The sequence below is a fragment of the Ochotona curzoniae genome, unplaced genomic scaffold, assembly GCF_017591425.1.
Source record: "Ochotona curzoniae isolate NIBS_2020 unplaced genomic scaffold, NIBS_Ocur_1.0 contig_2754, whole genome shotgun sequence".
Classification (NCBI taxonomy): Eukaryota; Metazoa; Chordata; class Mammalia; order Lagomorpha; family Ochotonidae; genus Ochotona; species Ochotona curzoniae.
In genome coordinates, this window is record NW_024465582.1 from 34,648,384 (window position 1) to 34,666,473 (window position 18,090).

An 18,090-nucleotide genomic window follows, 5' to 3' on the forward strand; every position below is an offset into this window, starting at 1 on the left:
TGTGGCCAACATCTTAAGCTTTGCACCGAAGAAGGGTGGGTGTGTTTATTTATTTTTATTTTTTTCTAACATTTTTTAAATGGAAAGGCAGATATACAGAGAGGAGGAGAAACAGAGAGAAAGATCTTCCATCCAATGATTCGCTCCCCAAGTGGCTGCACCGGCTGGAGCTGAGCCAACCTGAAGCCAGGAGCCAGAAGCTTCTTCCGGGTCTCCCACGTGGGAGCAGGGTTCCAAGGCTTTGAGCCATCCTCAGCTGTTTTCCCAGGCCACAAGCAGGGAGCTGGATGGGAAGTGGGGCTGCCGGATTAGAACTGGAGCCCATATGGAATCCCTGTGTGTGCAAGGCAAAGACTTTACCTGCTAGGCCATTGCACCTGTGTTTATTTGTGTATATTTTTTAAATTTAGTAACTATTTGAACCTAAGAGACATGGTGGAGACGTTAGAAACTTATGGATTAAGGGCACTAATGAGTTTATTTAATAGCAAGAGTCATTTCCCAGTCTTTAAATTCACTGTGCTTTTCTTCTGTTCATTTAAAGAAACGAACACTGAGACTTTTTCAGGTTAAGTTTCCCAAATGGATCCATGACCATGAACCCAGAGGCAAGCACAGTGCCTGAGCTATGGGAAAAGATGAGGGGTGCGGAGTGGCCTGGCAGTACCGTTCCAGCATGAGGAGTGAGGTGCTGCTGGTGTCTGTGTGAGCAGAAAGGGGCTGGCTACAAAGCCGGTTGTCCCTGGTGCTTGACAGTCGTGGCCCCTTCCTCATTGTGCACCCATTTCCTTGTTTGTGTCTCACAGCTTCGACTGGTCCTCCAGCCCGGGTTGCATCCCCACCAAGGAAGCTCATGCTCTCTGTGGCTCACAAGGGTGAAAAATGGCTAGGAAAAGCACCCGGGACTTTCCCTGCTCCTGGAACCATCTGCTACATCTGTTCAGCTGCGGATGACCATTTGTTTCCTTGAGGGCACTTTTGCTGAACACTTATTGGCCTTGGCTGAAAACGCGCATCCTTAAATGTGCTGGTATTTCCACCTGAGGAGGAACTTAATTGCAAAAATGAGCAGAATGACGAACAACCCTAAAAGCACCACCAGAAAGCAAATGCCCATGACTGTCAGCCCACAGTGCAACTTGACAGCAGAGAGTTTAACGCCCCTGAGAGATGGCGGGGTGGCACATACAGTCTCCTCGGAGCCTTCGAGCTTTTGTAGGTTTGCTTGGTACCATGTTAAGAAAGCATTATTTGAGCAGGTGCAGTCCAGGGGATTGTGACTTAAATTAATGGTGGTTTGCTGGGACAAGATGGTGATGAGATGGTAGGGGATGGTGCGAATGACATTGGTGGCCAAGTTGAGATAGATTCCTTTTAGGTGGCCAAGGGCTTCAAGACTATCATGCGTCAGGTTGTTATAGCTTAAGTCAACAACACTCAAATCTCCAAGGCTACGGAATGCCTGGGGGTCAATGGAGTGAAGACCACAAGATGCTAAAACCAGACTCTCCAAGCGGCTCAGTGTCTGAAGTAGGTTGGTTTGGGGGATGGTCCCATCGTAAAATAGATTCCCCTGTAAATTCAGATGTCGGAGATCAGGCAATTCCACGAGGAGATTCTGATTTCTGGTATCTAAGAGGCAGTGAGAGAGATTCAGAACCTGCAGGTGATAGAGCTTTTGGAAGGGACTTTGTTGCTCTCTCAGCTTCAAGTGGGTGAAGGCCAAATCCAGAAATCTTAGTTTAGGGCAGTCTTTGAATGCCTGACTCTGGAGTTGAAGGGGCTCATTGTAGCTCAGGTTGAGGTTTTCCAAGTGCAACAGACCTCTGAACTGTACCTGGCAGCAGTCAGCAGCTTCTAGGTCATTATGGCTCAAATCCAGGTGCTCAAGATTTCCTAACGTTTTCAAGCACTCAACACCGAGCTGGAGTTTCTTTGTGTTGCCTTTGATGTAGAGATGTGTGAGGGATGGAAAACTGGCAGCACTGATGTGACACAAGTCTTCAAATTTGTTTACACTGAGAACTAGTTTCTTGAGTGACTGCATGCCTTTAATTGCACTGGGTAACTGGTGCAAGTGAGTGGCTGTCAGATCCAGCTCCAGGAGCTGTGTGAAGCACTGAAACGTGGCTGCCGTGGGATCATGGAAATGGTGTTTCTGCAGGTTGATGCTCTTCACAGACATTTCACAAAGTCCTTGAAATGTGGTTGAGTTCAGTTCTGCGTCATCAGTGTCCTCATATGAGCCCAGCCACAGTGACTGAATGGTGGACTTCCTCAGACCATTGAAGATGCCAGACAGGTCCACGGTCCCTCCAAAGTTCACTCTTTGGAAGGTCATTGACGTGAAAGCCTCGGGTTCAACACTTTTAATGTCATTGCAGTTGAAGTTAAGGCTCAGGTTGCTGGCCTGTTTCAGGGGCTTCATGTCTTCTTTATGGAGGAAGTGGATAGCGTTATTCTCAAAATCCAGAACTTTCAGATTCTTCGTTGGGAAGTTTTCAGGGAGCTTAATGGAAGAAATATGGTTGCTTCCAAGATACAAACTTTCCAAATTTTTCAGATTGTGCCCTGGGATAAACTCAAGACTGGTTATCCCTGTTTGAATTAAAAACAGATGCTTCAGTGATACGGGCCCGTTAAATGCAGTTTCCGCAATGAATACCAGGGGATTTCCCGTGAGCACAAGGGTTCTCAGTTGAATTTGGCTTTGAAAAGCATCTTCATGTATCCAGTTAATCTGACACCTTTGAAAAACATAGGCATTCAACAATCATTTCATAGAACAAGACATGCAGCATGCATTAACAATTTTGTAAAGTGAAGCTGTATATATTATTACTCAATGTAAACAGGAAAACCTACTTTAGTACTTGAATTAATTAATGAGTTATTCATTAGTAATTAGTTCTGAACACTCTGATTTGGAATTTCTTCCAGATATCTTGTCCCATTATATGGAGCCTTCAAAGGTTTGCATTTGATTTGTTAGAAACTATGGGTGGTTTAATTGACTGTAGACAAAATGGAACTGTTGTTTACTATTTTAGTATATTAGCTGAGTGTTTGGCCTGGTAGGTAGGACACCAGTTAAGATCTCAACTTTGTATATGACAGTGGCTGATTTTTCATCCCAACTCGGGCTCTTGTGTCCACATTCTTGCTAATTCAGATCCTGGGAAACATCAGGATCGGAGAGTTGGGTCCCTGTTAGACACATGGGAGACCTAGATTGAATTCTTGGTTCTCAGCTTTGACCTGGCCCAGTCCCTGGGGAGTGAACTAACAGATGGGAGCTTTCTCTATGTCTATTTGCCTCTCAAGTTACACATATAAATTCTCTCTTTACACACACACACACACACACACACACTAATATGTAGATAGCATGGGGACATTTCTAAAAGCTTGTGGGAAAAGGAATTAAAAGCTAAACTTATTTTTGTGTAAAAAACGAAAATCTCCACATAGATTTTTCATACTGCATGTTTTCCGTGAACTTTTTTTTTTAAAAAGAAATATTTATTTTTTTATTTGAAAGGGTGAATTATAGAGAAGGAGAGATAGAAAGAGATATTCCACCAGCTGGTTCGGTTCTTCCTCAACTGGCCATAACAGCCCAACTGGATTGATATGAAGTCGAGAACCAGGAGGTTCTAACAAGGGCCAAGGGCTTGGACATCCTCCTCCACTGCTTTCCAGGCCACTAGGAGGGAGTTAGGACAAAAATGGAGACACCGGGCTCAATCCAGGACTCATGTGGGACACTGGTGCACAGCTGAAGTTACTCTAACACGCTAGCCCCTTTCCATGAACTTTCTGAATATCCTTTGTACACACAGATCTCAACATCTTTTCTACACCAAAATAAACTTACTTTGAATTCCATTTTCCACCAACTTGTTAAGGTCACTTATATTTGTTCCACAATACATAAATATGTGATTCTGTGCCATCCTAGACAAATGACCTCTTTTCTCAACTTCTGTTCATCAGTGAGAACAGAAATAATGACTCCTTTATAGAACTATTGTGAGTCACTTGATACACATGACCACTCCAGACGTATGGTCATCAGAGGTTCAGAGAATCCCATATTGGCATTATAACTAAAATATTGGATCATACACATAAGTAAACATGCACGCTCATGCACAGCTGGTTTCTTCATGCAGTTGGGGGGGTCTATACAACATGGCTTCCTCCAGGGAAATGAAGGCTCGGTCACCCTTAAGCCTTGCAAGTGGAAGGACCCAAGCAGCAGAAATCGGATCGCTACGAGGGTGTATACTTGGTGTGTATGTTGGAACACAGACACACACTGCATTTTCTTGTTTAGTTCTTCCCACCAGTTTTTAAACCAAGCTTGGTAATTGGGAGGCTGATTCTACTACCTGCAACACAACAGTGGAATTCCTTTTTCAATTCATAGAAAAAAAGAGGTCAGTAGATTGCGTATGTTCTTGCTCTAAATTTTCTGAAGTGTCGTCACCCAGTCACAGTCGGTCATGCTAAGATATCATGTAATACAGCTTCCGCTATCTGATTTAGTACAGGATGAATTTCAATTGTTGTTGTCATTATTCCTAGGAATGTCTTGCATAGCACTGCTGGTACAACTGGCTTCAGAAAAATTCACTTTCCTTCCTTTGACTGCCACTTAACTAAATTACAGTTAACTGGTATAAATGTATTGCATGGATCTGTTAAGAATAATGAAGAATTAAACTAAACATATTTTAAAAGGCATTTCATGGGCAGGAATAAGTATCCAGGATAAACAGATTGGTCCTAATCCCCACCAGAAGTTTCTGGAAACAGTGTGAACCAAAGTTATAAATTTACTTAAGTAAAAGCTGATGAATACACAAGAAACTTAAATACATACCTGGTTATATCCAAAAAGGTAAGATTTGGGAGCCTGTTGAAGGTTGTATTTTGAATTGCAGGCAAAAAATTAAAGCTGAATTCCAAAATTTCTGTTTTGTTTGATAGAGTGTCAGGAATTCTGCTGAGTCCTAAATTATCACAGTTGTATGTTTTGTTCACTTCTTTCTGGTAGAAGAAACATTGTCCATTAATATTGCATTTGGTAATCTGTGTGAATAGCTGGCAAAATTACATATGATTTACACTTTCAGCTGTAACCCTACAGATAGTAATGCACCAGATAGGTGCTTGCAAAATGACAAAACGACTTCCTCATTTCAATGTTTTTGTGTAATAACAAAATATTCTCAATAACCAGATGATCCTTCTACATAGGGCTAGTTGAATAAACCATGGTGCATTCCCAAAATGGAACCCTGTACACAGCTAGATGCAGCTGGCAACTTCTCCCTACATGGTTAGTGAGTGATATTCCAGACACACTGTAGGTAGCAACAACAAAAAGCAAAAATACAAAACTGCATATAGTATATATGGTATACAAAGAAAAAGTATAGGGAAAATGCACATTATGAAAAAAATATGAAAAAATTTCTTTTTGTAACAATAAGCTTGTCTTTTAATTTTGCTTTCCATGACTTTCTGAAATCCATACCACTCATAAATAATAAATAGTAGACCAGCTTCTGTGTGAGAAAGGTGTATTTATTTGCCATTTCTACTATTGCTGAAATAAATCATGGAAAACTACAAGTTGGTTATTGTTAAGGGAAAGGATGGGGCCAGATGGGAAAAATGGAAGAAAGAGTTTTCTGTATAGAGTTTTTGAGATGGATTGGTGATGCGTAGAAATGTCTTCTTTCCCTTTGAAAACAAATTGACTCCTGGTTGGATTCTTCAAAACAAAACAACCAGACATTATATGTTCTGTTTTGAAATAAACATCTTCCCCTTTAAAAAACAAAAACAATAAAAACCCACCCAAATGCAAATTGGAATCCTCTCCAGACATTTGACCCAACTTCATATCTTAGAGATAAGGTAGATTTAGACACATACCACACAGTAGCAATCAGTCCAAAAACAGAATGTGGGAAGCTCACAGAACTAACTTTGTTTTATTGATACGTCTAAGAGAGAGAGGGAGAGAGAGAGAGAGAGAGAGAGAGAGAGATTTCTTATGTGACATAAAACAGCAACTAAGAGTGGCCCTTGTTCGGATCCCCATTCAGGAAGAACACTTGTCACAAGACATTTTAATACACTGTTAGATAACTTTAAAGGAGAATAGGCTTTGACTGCTTCAAAGAATTATGAATTTTGTTAATGATAATGACCCTGTGGTTATGTAAAATAAATGCTATACTCTTTTTGAAGTGCATATTGAAATATTTAGGGACAAAATATGGAGGTGTTTGGGATTTGCTTTAAAACACTATGGATTCCTCCTCTCTGTATATCTGCCTTTCCAATAAAAATAAGTAAATCTTTAAAAAAAAATACAAAACTTAAAAAAAAAAACCTATTGACAAAGGAGGAGCTAATAAAGTTTAAGAAAAACATTGATGGTTACTGGCCATTGCATGACATATACATGCAAACTTCTTCGTAAATACTTCTGTTTATGTCTAGAATTTTCTTGCTATACCATAAAAATACAGGGTGACACACCTTAGGCTCTGGCATCTCAAGCAGGAGTTAATTTTGATCTCTGGATCTGTCAGCTGCTGCTATCAGCCCTTAGGCTTAGGGGCACAGGGGTAGGTGACTTCCTCATCTGGTACCCCAGGATAGCTAAGGATTCAGAAGCCTGCTAGTCAGGGCTTATTAGATCCCTGGGCCCAAGTTATAACTCTTGAACCAGCTAGGCAGAAACTGGGAGGTAGTTGGGGAGAGGCCTATGCAATGAAATGGAATGGAAGCAGTGGGGCAGGTGTGAAGGTTGGTGGAATCTACATTTGCTTCTAGAAGTTAGAAAAACGATCTCCAGGGAATGTGTCCTTGGAGACACAAAGACCAAGGGCTATCTACAATAATCTCAGGATCCAGGAAAGTCCGTCCAACCGTCACATGGGAGCTCATGGTAGGCCCCCAGAGACTGTCCTGCTGGCAGAGAAAAAACCTGCCCCCCGCCACCTCCAACTTGAGCATCGTTCCTCCCCAAGTTGCAGACACCTGCTTACCCATAAACAGAACTGTACATATCTCTCTCTGAAACACAAACTTTTCAAGATGTTGTCATTTTAGTAGCTTTCCGTTTTATTCCAATTTCTGCTTACTGCTACACTTTTCAGTAGGTACAGAGAGCATGCCCAACTACAGGAAATCACCAGCTGTCTTCAGTATTGTGACAATAGTATAACCGTCACTGATGAAAATGCCATATTTCTGTTTCCTGGTAATTAATTCTTCCTCAGGCACTGCCACAAATCCACATAATGTCTTTGAAACACACACGTGGCATGTAACACTCAGATTGAGCTGATAAGTAGGGAAAAAAGAAAGATCTATATATGCTGGTAGACCTGGCTTTGGTACCCATGAACATGGACGACTTCCTTGAAATCATCAAAACCTATCCTCATTGAAAGTACTGGCAGTGTATAAAATACCTTGTGATAAGTGTTCTGCCTGATTGGTGAGCTGAAAAAGGGCCACTTCTAGTTGCTGTTTGTTTGTTTGTTTGTTTTTTAAAGATTTATTTATTTTCATTACAAAGTCAGATATACAGAGAGTAGGAGGAGAGACAGAGAGGAGGATCCTTCGTCCGATGATTCACTCCCCAAGTGAGCACAATGGCCGATGCTATGCCCATCCAAAGCCAGGATCCAGGAGCCTCTTCCAGGTCTCCCACACAGGTGCCGTCCTCGACTGCTTTCCCAGGCCAGAAACTGGGAGCTGGATGGGAAGTGGAGCTGCCGGGATTAGAAGCGATGCCCATATGGGATCCTGGCGCGTTCAAGGTGAGGACTTCAGCCACTAGGTCATGCTGCCGGGCCCTAGTGGCTGTTTTATGTCTTTTTAGTATTATGCATATGCAGCTGCCATGCTGATGGTGGTGAAGGTAGCTGTGAGCTGGGAAGACACTTAAAAAAAAAAATTCTACTCCCTATTGTGATTACTGCTGATGCTGCATATATTTGATGAAATTGGACTTCTTTAATTCATCTTGTTCTATCCTGGACCTCTATCCAACAGCTCAATGCTGCCACTTCCTCTATCTCCTGAATATGTCAGTGCCCAGGGGTCCTTAGATTATGCTGCAGCTCAGCTTGTTGAGAATGCTACTGTACGTGTGTGATTCAAAAAGTTGAGAATCTAGGAGGAGCTATCCTGAGCAGGGTCCTGCTGGATGCCCAGAAAATGGTAAGGAGCACCCAGAAAATGGCAAGGAGCACCCAAAAATTGGACAGCAGGGCAATGAAACAGCTCAGTGTGAACTAGTGAAAACTCAACGATCAGCAGATGATTCTAATCACAGGGTAGTCAGAAGTCCATGTCAGACCTAGGATGCAGCATGAAACAATCTCTTGTTGGAAATCGTCTCTCTCTTGCAGCTTTTTAAGAAAAAATTGTTAATTTGAAAGGAGCTGGGGTTGGGGAGACAGAGAGAGAGAGAGAGAGAGAGAGAGAGAGAGAAAGAGCGATGTTTCACCCACCAATTTACTCCCCAGATGCCCACAACAGCCAGGGTTGAGGAAGCCAAATCCAGGAACCCAGAATTCCATCTGTCTCTCCCACATGGAAGTCCTGAATTCTTGAAAAGGTGTGCATAGGAGCTGGAAGCTGGATCAAAAGCAGAAGAGGGGCTCAAACCTGAGCATTATGATATGTGATATAGGCAACCCCAGCAATGGCTTAACCACCACATCTGTTCCTTTCAAATCTTTTATAATCCCACTATACAATCAAAAGTAGTATGATGAGAGGGCTCCTGAAAAAGTGCCACATGCTCTGGACTCTTTTAAGAGGTATTCGTTTGTGTTTAGTTGATTGCATTTTAAAAATTTAATTTTGTTTGTTGTTTTGTTAGAAAGGCTGATTTACAGAGGGGAGAGAGAAAATTCATCTACCCACTGGTTCGCTCCTAAATGGCTGCAATGGTCAGAGCTGAGCCAATCTGAAGGTAGGAGCCAGGAGCATCTTCTGGATCTGTCACGCAGGTGCAGGGTCCAAAGACTTTGGGCCATCCTCTCCTGCTTTTCCAGACCATAAACAGAGAGCTGTTTCAGGAAGTGTACAACTGGGACATGAATCAGCACCCATCTAGGATGCTGGCACTACAATGCTGAGGATGAGCAAACTGAGCCATTATGCTCGCTCCAGCTGATTGTGTACTTTTAAGACAGGAAATACACACACACACACACACACACACTATCGTTCTCAGTCTTTTTCATTGAGATTAAATTATAAACATCATAACTCTTCACACCTAAATATTTCAGTTCGTATCACCCACGAACAAGAATATTGTCCTGTATAAGCACAATGCCATGATCAAATTCAGAATATTAACACAGATCTGTATAGTTATTACCCAACATAGCATTTACATTCAAATTTTACCAATTGTCCCAATAATAACCTGATTGGTAGTTTTTCTTCCTTGCTTCCAGAATCCCATATTGCATTAAACTGTGGTGGCCTTACATCCATCTCATTAGAGACAAATTTTTATATTTGCATTGTTCTTCCTGACATGGGCATGTTTCGAAGAATGCAAGCTCCTATTTCACACTTTTTAAAAGTTTATCCATTGTCACTGACAATCAGCAAAGGTTACACATTTTGGTTGTTGTTAAAACATACCATCTTCATGGAGCCTTGCTGTCAGAATTTGGATCCAAGCTTCCAGACAGTGTTTCGTGACAGCAGAACCCAGATGGCACAGAGTAAAAGGGCAGGTTTCAGAAAAACAGCAGACAGCATGTCCCTCTGTGGGGACCATGTGTTTCAGTTGCCTTTCTGGGCAGACACCCACCCATGGTTGTGGTTTCCCCGGGCTGCATGACCACCTTCTGCAGGACTTGCTTCTCTTGCGAGAGCTTAGTGTGTGGCCAATTCCAACGGCATTTTTCTCCCTCCTTTGCAGGTACACTGCCTTCAGGACCCTTCTGGATGTGCACCACCCCGACTTCCAGCTGCAGCAAGACCATATGATTTTCACCCACTGCTCTGTTCCTACCCATATTCTAAGTCAGGGGACTTTGGGTTATGACCCGCTGGGCCCTGGTACCTGTGCCACTGCTTTGTCCCCAGGGCTGCCAAGTGTGACATCTGAATTTGAGATCCTTTTCCCCTTCAGGTATTCATTTGCATTTTTCAATCAAGAACTTATTTTGCTTCTTTTTTCTTCATCTATAGCTCCCTCCCACCCTGCTGTATTTTCTCTCTTCATAAGTGTTGAAACATTTTCTAATTTGGAACCCTTTGAATTTCACTCTCAGGTGCTTATTGCCAACTTGGCGGCTAGCTCATTTGTACCTGACACGCACAGCACCCAGCTCCGCTGACACAGCAGGCATCTGGGACACTGCTTCCCAACTCTCCCTGATTGATCACATTCTTATCCAAGAGGTAGCAACTGGCTGGATAAACTGAATCCCAGAGCAAGCAACACTCAAATAAAAGAAGTAGTCCTAAGGTGGCACACCTCTAACCCTCTGCAGTCGGTCTGACTCCCCCAGGAAAAGAATATTCCAATGAATACGCACTTCATTTTCTGTTTTGTTTTAGAGTCAGACTACCTGGGTTTTCATCCCAGCTCTCAGCCACCATGCTGTGTTCTCTGGGCTCAGTGGCCAGTAGATGACAGTGACCCCACTTGGCAGGCCCACTGTGAGGATTAATGATGCAGTGCTTTTTGGTGCATGCCACCAATCATCAGAAAATCATGCTGTTACCCAAATCTGCTGGAAAGCCCCTGTACTTGTCAACTTGGAGTTTGCTTGAAGAATGAGGTCTACTGGGCCCAGCAGCGTTGCCTAGCGGTTCAAGTCCTCACCTTGAATGTCCCGGGATCCCATATGGGCACCACTTCTAATCCCAGCAGCTCCACTTCCCATCCAGCTCCCTGCCTGTGGCCTGGGAAAGCAGTCGAGGATGGCCCAAAGCCTTGGGACCCTGCACCTGTGTGGGAGACCTGGAAGAAGTTCCTGGATCCTGGCTTTGGATGGGCATAGCATTGGATGTTGCGCTCACTTGGGGAGTGAATCATCGGATGGAAGATCTTCCTCTCTGTCTCTCTTCCTCTCTGTATATCTGACTTTCCAATAAATAAATAAATCTTAAAAAAAAAAAAAAGAATGAGGTTTACTAAAAGCTCTGACCCCTTCCTTTAGGGACAGGAAATCTCTCTTGCCATGGTTTTGAGGGGATTGCGGGCATGTCTTCAATCACACACAATTGTTTGAAAGAGCATCTCAAAGTTAGTACAACCCAGTCACACAGCACTGAATCCCAGCTATTCTTTGGACATTTGTCAGCCTCCAAAGGCTCAGTCATGGTCCTGGTTTCGTTATTTCAAACCCTTCTATCATCAGCAAACATTTCTTCTAACCACTCCTATTATTTCACTCCACAGCAGTCTAGAAAATTCTTGCTCTCAGAACCAGTTCCCGTCATCCTCTCTGTCCCCCCAGCGTCCCCTTCCCAGCACTCACACTATAAAATAGCTTTAGAACCCTTCTGCTGAGAACTCAGGCGAGACAGGAGAGGTAAAGGAAAGTATCTCTTTCCTTTTGTTGTGGTTAAACTACTGCCTACAGGCCAAGCATTCCACATGGCCACGGGTCCCTGTCCTGGCTGCTCTCCTTCTGATCCAGTTCCCAGCTAATGTGCCTGGGAAAGCAGTAAAGAATGATCCAAGCGATTGGGTCCCTGCACCCACATGGGTGACTCTCACAAAACTCCTGATGCCTGGCTTGAGCCTGTGGTAGCCATTTGGGGAATAATTCATTTTCTCTCTCTCTCTCTCTCTCTCTCTCCCCTACCCCCATACTTAACCAGTTCCAGCTGTTGTGGCCAATTAGAGTGACCCAAGCAGCAGATGAAAAATCTCTCTCTCTCTCTCTCTCTCTCTCTCTCTGTATGTGAATCTGCTTTTCAAAATAAATCATCATTCTTAAAAAGGAGCCAGCATTAACTGAGCATGTCATGAGGCCATTTAAAGTCAAGTGCTTTTGCGGGGAAGGCTGCAGATCGGTGTCTTGGGAGGTTTCCATCTCACCTTTCTTCTCCAAAAAGAAAAGCCTCTACTACATCACGAGGCCAGGATTGTGGATCCTGGGACCCTGGACAGCACTCCTGAGACCAGTGCTCAAGGCCACCCAGCATGCAGCCAAGGGACCAGAGTCTTCTCTCTCTCCCATTTGAGCTTTCTTCTGTTCCAAAGTGGGAGCCATGATCAAGAACTGGCAACAGCAAGGCCTGGTGTCTTCACTAGGTAGTTAGGTTAGCATGGGCTCTGCAAAACCTGCCAGCAACATTCGAGGAATGACCTTCAGAGGCTTGCAGGAGCTTTGTAGGGGCACAGGTGCTTGAGAGTTGAAGTAGTAAGTGCAAGAATAACTACTTCCATGGTGACACAATCCTATCCGAGGACGTTTCCAGGAGGCAGAGAGCACACCTACCCGATCAGCAAGGAGGTGCTGTCCCCGTTGCCTGCTTATCATATCATCTGCATGTCTTGTGACACTGACCTTGCAGCCTGAACAAAACAGCCTGTGGGGCTGGTAAAATCCCCTGATCTTCCCTTCCTGTTTCCCATCCCTCAAATTCATATGTCAAAATCCTGACCCCCCCAGTATCTCAGGCTGTAATTGAAGATAGTGACTCAAAAGAGGTACTTAAGGTACAATGAGGGTGAGCTGCCGTACAAGAAAAGAGGAAATGAAGATCATGGTGACAGTGCTTTCCTGACTGAAGCAGAGATGCGGAGGGGCTGTTTCCTCCCAGCTAACGTGAAAATGAACTTGCGCTGCATCCTGAAGCTGAAGTCACATTAGAGCACTGCGCACTCACTCACACAGGGTGCCGTCAGCACAAAGCTAGAACCCTCCTGTTTCCCAGCTGATGGCTGAAACACCTGAACTGAGGCAAACAAATGTGTGTGAAGGGATTTTCTGAACTATGTGGGATCAGCTTCAGGGACTGCATAAACACTAGAAAGGAAACCTTCAACCTCTAAATTCCAAGGAGGGTGGGAGGTAGGGGAAGATATGGAAGAATGGGAAAATGTCAGATGAGCAGTGCTCCGATGAAACTCAGTGGAAGGGATCGGAGAGTTTCTGAGTGCCAGACTGGAGAGTGTCAAATCTGACCTCTCAGAAGCAAGAATGCAGGAAGAGCCAGGCTGGCATCAAGAAGCAAGGAAGACACAGGACAGGCAATACAGGATGTCTCGGGTGTGGCAGAGTTCTTTAAGCACTTATAGCTCACATACACAAATTACTAACAAGAGTTGTCTGGCTAGTTGGATTCTGCCAGGATATTGATAGAAGCAGGGAAAAATAGGCATAAGATTTTGGAGCTGCTTATCAACAATTTTAAACCTTTATCTAAGAACTTCCTCTTATTTGTGCTAAATCCTCTTTGCACGTGCCAGGATCCTGTGTGGGTGCCACTTCATGCGCCAGCTGCTCCATTTCCCTCCAGTTCTCAGCTTGTGGCCTGGAAAAGCAGAAGAGGATGGCCCAAAGCCTTGGGATCCTGGATGCCCCACCCCATGGGAGACCCAGAAGAAGTTCCTGGCTCCTGGCTTCGGATCAGCTCAGCTCCGGCTGTTGCAGCTGCTTGGCGAGTGAACCAGTGGATGGAAGATCTTTCTCTCCATCTCTCCTCATCTCTGTAAATCTGCCTTTGCACTAAAAATAAATAAAGCTTTTAAAAAAATTCATCTCATCGATATGATGGAAGTGATGCATTCTGTTATTTATCCAAAGAAAAATCTCCGCACACAGGATAAAAAGGTGAGGTTTGAGATATTTCTTTGTATAAATCTACAGTATAAAATTCATTTTGCTTTTCATCTTTTTGGTGGAGCATAGCCAGCAATCTCTTTACACTTTTCAAAATCTGTACATGGTGCAAGCACTTCCCCTGGAATTATGTTTTTAAGATGGGATTACAATAGTCAAAAAAGTCTCAGTTGACACTCCTCACAAACGATTCTAGTTACTGTAACATTATTCAAATAATTATTACTTGAGATAGTAAAATTGATATTCAGTATTCACATAGTAAACACAATTGAATAGTTTTGCATGACTTAAGGTAAAGTATTACAATAAATAGTATTTGGAGGCTGATGGAAATCAGCTCTCCCCCAGAAAAGACTTCTGAAAACTTTTCAGCCACGCTAGTTTTCAAATTGATGGCTCATAGAAAAGGATGTAATTATATTAAACATACACTGAAATATAACATAGAACCATCCTTTTCAAAAAGGAGAGGGAATTAGCCCCCAGTCACTCACCATGAGAGTGTCTGTGAAGACCCAGAGAAAGAAGACTAAAGAAAAAGGCAGAAGAAACTCGTTTTTATGCTCAGAAAAATGTACAAGTATTATAAGTCAATTTAAAATTTTGAAAATTAGGGATGGGTGTTCGGATCAACTGCTAACCTGTGCTGTTACTGTGACCCATGGGAGGCAAAAAGTGAGACTGAGAGTCATTGGGCAGCCCACACCACCAGTGTGGAACCCCCCGCCAGTGTGGCACCCCCCCACCAGTGTGACACCCCCACCGCTAGTGTGGCACCCCCACAGCCAATGTGGCACACCCCGCCAGTGTGGCACCCTCCTGTTAGTGTGGCACCCTCCTGCCAGTGTGGCACACCCCACCGCCAGAGTGGCAACCCCCCGCCAGTGTGGCACCCCCACAGCCAGTGTGGCTGGCACAATGGAGTTCTCCCTGGGCCCTGACTTCAGCCTTGCCTACTCCTGGCTGCTGTGCACTTTGGGGGAATGAACCACTGGGCAGAAGAGCATTCTGCCTGTAATGTGTTTACAAATAAGGACAAATAAATAATCTAACAAATAGAAAATATGGGGTCAGCCTTGTGGCACAAAAGATTAAAGCTAACCACTTGTGATGCTGGCATCCCCCATAGCATACCAGTGACCTGAGTCCCAACTGTTGCTTCCTGCACATGCTATTGGGAAGGCAGCAGAGGATGGCCCAAGGTCCTGGGCCCCTGCCATTCATTTTGGAAACCCACGTGGAGTTTCTGGGTTTTGGCTTTAGCTTGGCTCAGCCTTGGCTGCTGTGGCCATTTGGGGAGTGAATCCGTGGATGGAAGATCTCTTTATCTTCTGGCTCTTTTTGTGTCATGTCACTCTAAGTTCCAAATAAATAAACAAAATTTTAAAATTTTGAAAAAGTAAAACACATAAAGAAAATAAACTCTGAAGATCTTAGAGTTTCCATAACAAAGGTGTGATAATAAATGCAATCTCTCTCTCATACATGCACGCATGAGAAAACAGCCTACCAATCTTGCTCTCTGACCTGTGGCCAGAAGAACTGTGAAGCAATCCATTTCGTTGTGTAAATCACCCACTCTATATTAGTTTCCCCTGGCATCTCAAGCAGAGCCAGACGTCTCTGCTCTCATGTTTCTTGCTTGTCATGCCCTTGTGGTTTTGAGGATAGCCTGGCTATCCCACCATTAGACTAATAAGGTTCTGTTAGTTCCTGTTCTAAACTAAATTCTAGGCCAAGATTTTATTTCTGGTTTTATCTGGCAGGTCTTTGCCTTGCTTTGCAGATCAATCTCCCAACCCCGTCTTGGGACCTTTCCACATCTCACCAATCCTGGCTCTTGCTCTTTTCACACCAACTAAAAGCAGCTTCCCAAGTCATTAAGACCAATAGAGCTTGCTGTCCGGCAGAGCACAAAGCACTAGACCCTGCCAGGGTCCGAGCCAGGGGAAGAGGCTTCCAGCATTTTAGAAGATGGCGAGAGGCTGAGCTCAGCTCTTTGATGTCTCTCATCACTCTCTCCAAGAATTTCCCAAATGTTGATAAATACTGTCATGCTCCAAAATAGAAAGTGTCATTTGGCTCTATTATCAGATCTCTTTACCTCTACGGGTTAGCAACACAGATGGAGATCTGTCCAAACACAGGAGAGAGTCAGCCCCATTCAGGGTGAGCTTTTATAAGTCTGAAACTTTGGCAGAACTCTGTCCTCGCTAATCATGAGGAAGCCAAAGGTCCTTTGGGGATGGTGGTTATATGCTGGGAGGACAGAAAAACAGCTTCTACAGGCGAGCTGGAAGCTTTTTTTGAGCGGTGGTGGTGGATATCTGCTGTTTGCCTTGACACCTGTTCATGTCTTATGGTCCAATGTGGATTCTTTGAGAAAAATATTTTGTAAGAAAGGAAACCTCTTCTTTCCTCCTGGTAAAATGTCACCTGATAGTTCCTTGTCTACACACGTTGTCTCCTTTCTCACAGTACACACACACACACACACACACACACACACACACACACACACCAAAAACCAAAACGAAAAACAACTTTCTCATAAGGACAATGCATTTTGAAGATCCTTGTGTGTATGGACCAGTCAATTTTTGGGGGGGAGGGGTGCTGAATTAATCTTATCTTTTTGTCCATGTTCTATAAACTTTTGGAGGCAACCTGTGGATGTAATTGCAAAGATGGTGGATGTTAAGCCAGGGCTCCAATGGGACTACAGCTGAATTTCAAAATTTCCAGACCTTTCCAGCTGAATATAGACAAACCATTTGGACTCACCTCAATGCACACCTGATCCGAAGAGCTGATGAGCTTACAGATTGCAGGAATCAGCAGCGCCAAAAGGAAGCAGCCGACATCAGGAGCCATCCCAGCTTGGTGGGATTGCCTAATGCCTGGAACGCAGAAACAGAGTCACGCCAGGATGGCCCACTCTGGCAGCCAGAGAGGTACTCTGAGAGATGATTTTGGAACGAGAAATGCTGTTGACTGCTCAGCAGTTGGTGACTCTGTGTGGCAGAAAAGGGGAAGTCCCTTTGGTGTACCACTCATTATTGCCAAAAATAATAGAGAACCTAACCTAGGACTGGCTCATGCATTTCCTGGCATGCAAGGGTCAGATGGGCCTTTCGGGCTAACAAACACAGCCTCTCAGTGCAATGGTTCTGACTGACTTGGAGCCAGTTTCACAGGCTTGGCCAACTCCCACAGTTGCTTTTCTAGTCAGCAACACAGAGAGAGGCTGAGGAGACAGAAAACTGCACACACTGAGACAGCCACTTTGATTTGTCCTGGTGAATGATGAGGACAGGATGAGGGTTAGGTAGGTACCTGTTTCTGGAGTCCTAGCTGCTGCCTTGGTCATCTCTGTGCTTAGCGCAGGGAAAGGATCCCTCTGTCACTTCCTCTGGTTGTAAAGGCCCGGGAAGGCAGCTGGGATGAACCTGCTGTTGATTCCTCCCAACACGACCCCAGCAGGTGGAGGCAAGGTTGTGAGCCTAGCAGGGTGGCTACAGGAAAGTCAACTTTAGGATGGCATCCTCGGCTCTAGTTCTTCTTGGAAACAACTTGGGAGGAGGTTTGCGCATTGTCCTTGCCATGGTACATGGGTGGCAGTTATGTAGGAAAGTCCAAGTTCAACTGTTTCTCGGTGGGCTGAGATGGTTCCCTCAGACATTGGTCTCCAGCTCTGATGCACAGGAGACAGTGGTGGAGGCAGGTGGTCACTGTTCTCCTGCCCATGGTACCTGGTGTGTGAGATCACGAGGAACAAGGTCCAGCCCATCCTAGTACGGGGTCACTGGCACCAGTGTAACTTTTAGAGTAGCTTTTAGTTACTGAGTTCTTACTCTGTGTCACCTTCCAGAACAAATTGTATCTTTATTTTTCATTCATTTCCCCATTTGAGAGTATTTCCCTGGGTGCCATAAAGAAAGAGCTACGGGGCCCGGCGCGATGACACAGTGGTTAAAGTCCTCACCTTGCACGCCAGGGAACCCATATGGGCACCACTTCTAATCCCGGCGGCCCCACTTCCCATCCAGCTCCCTGCCTGTGGCCCAGGAAAGCAGTCAAGGACGGCCCAAAGCTTTGGGACCCTGCACCCACGTGGGAGACCTGGAAGAGTCTCCTGGCTTCGGATCGGCATAGCATCGGCCGTTGCGCTCACTTGGGGAGTGAATCATCGGACGGAAGATTTTCCTCTCTGTCT

The 18,090-nt window shown here is 44.4% G+C and overlaps 1 protein-coding gene across 1 annotated transcript; it reads right to left on the reverse strand.

The window, feature by feature from the left end:
• Positions 1–418: 418 nt before the first annotated feature.
• CD180 (CD180 molecule) lies at positions 419–16,876 on the reverse strand. Its single transcript, XM_040977627.1, has 3 exons — positions 16,659–16,876; positions 4,889–5,055; positions 419–2,747 (listed from the first exon to the last, which is right to left on the reverse strand). Exons 1-3 carry the CDS (start codon positions 16,746–16,748, stop codon positions 1,019–1,021), a joined length of 1,986 nt encoding a protein of 661 aa, XP_040833561.1. The 5' UTR covers positions 16,749–16,876; the 3' UTR covers positions 419–1,018.
• Between the last annotated feature and the right edge of the window lie 1,214 nt (positions 16,877–18,090).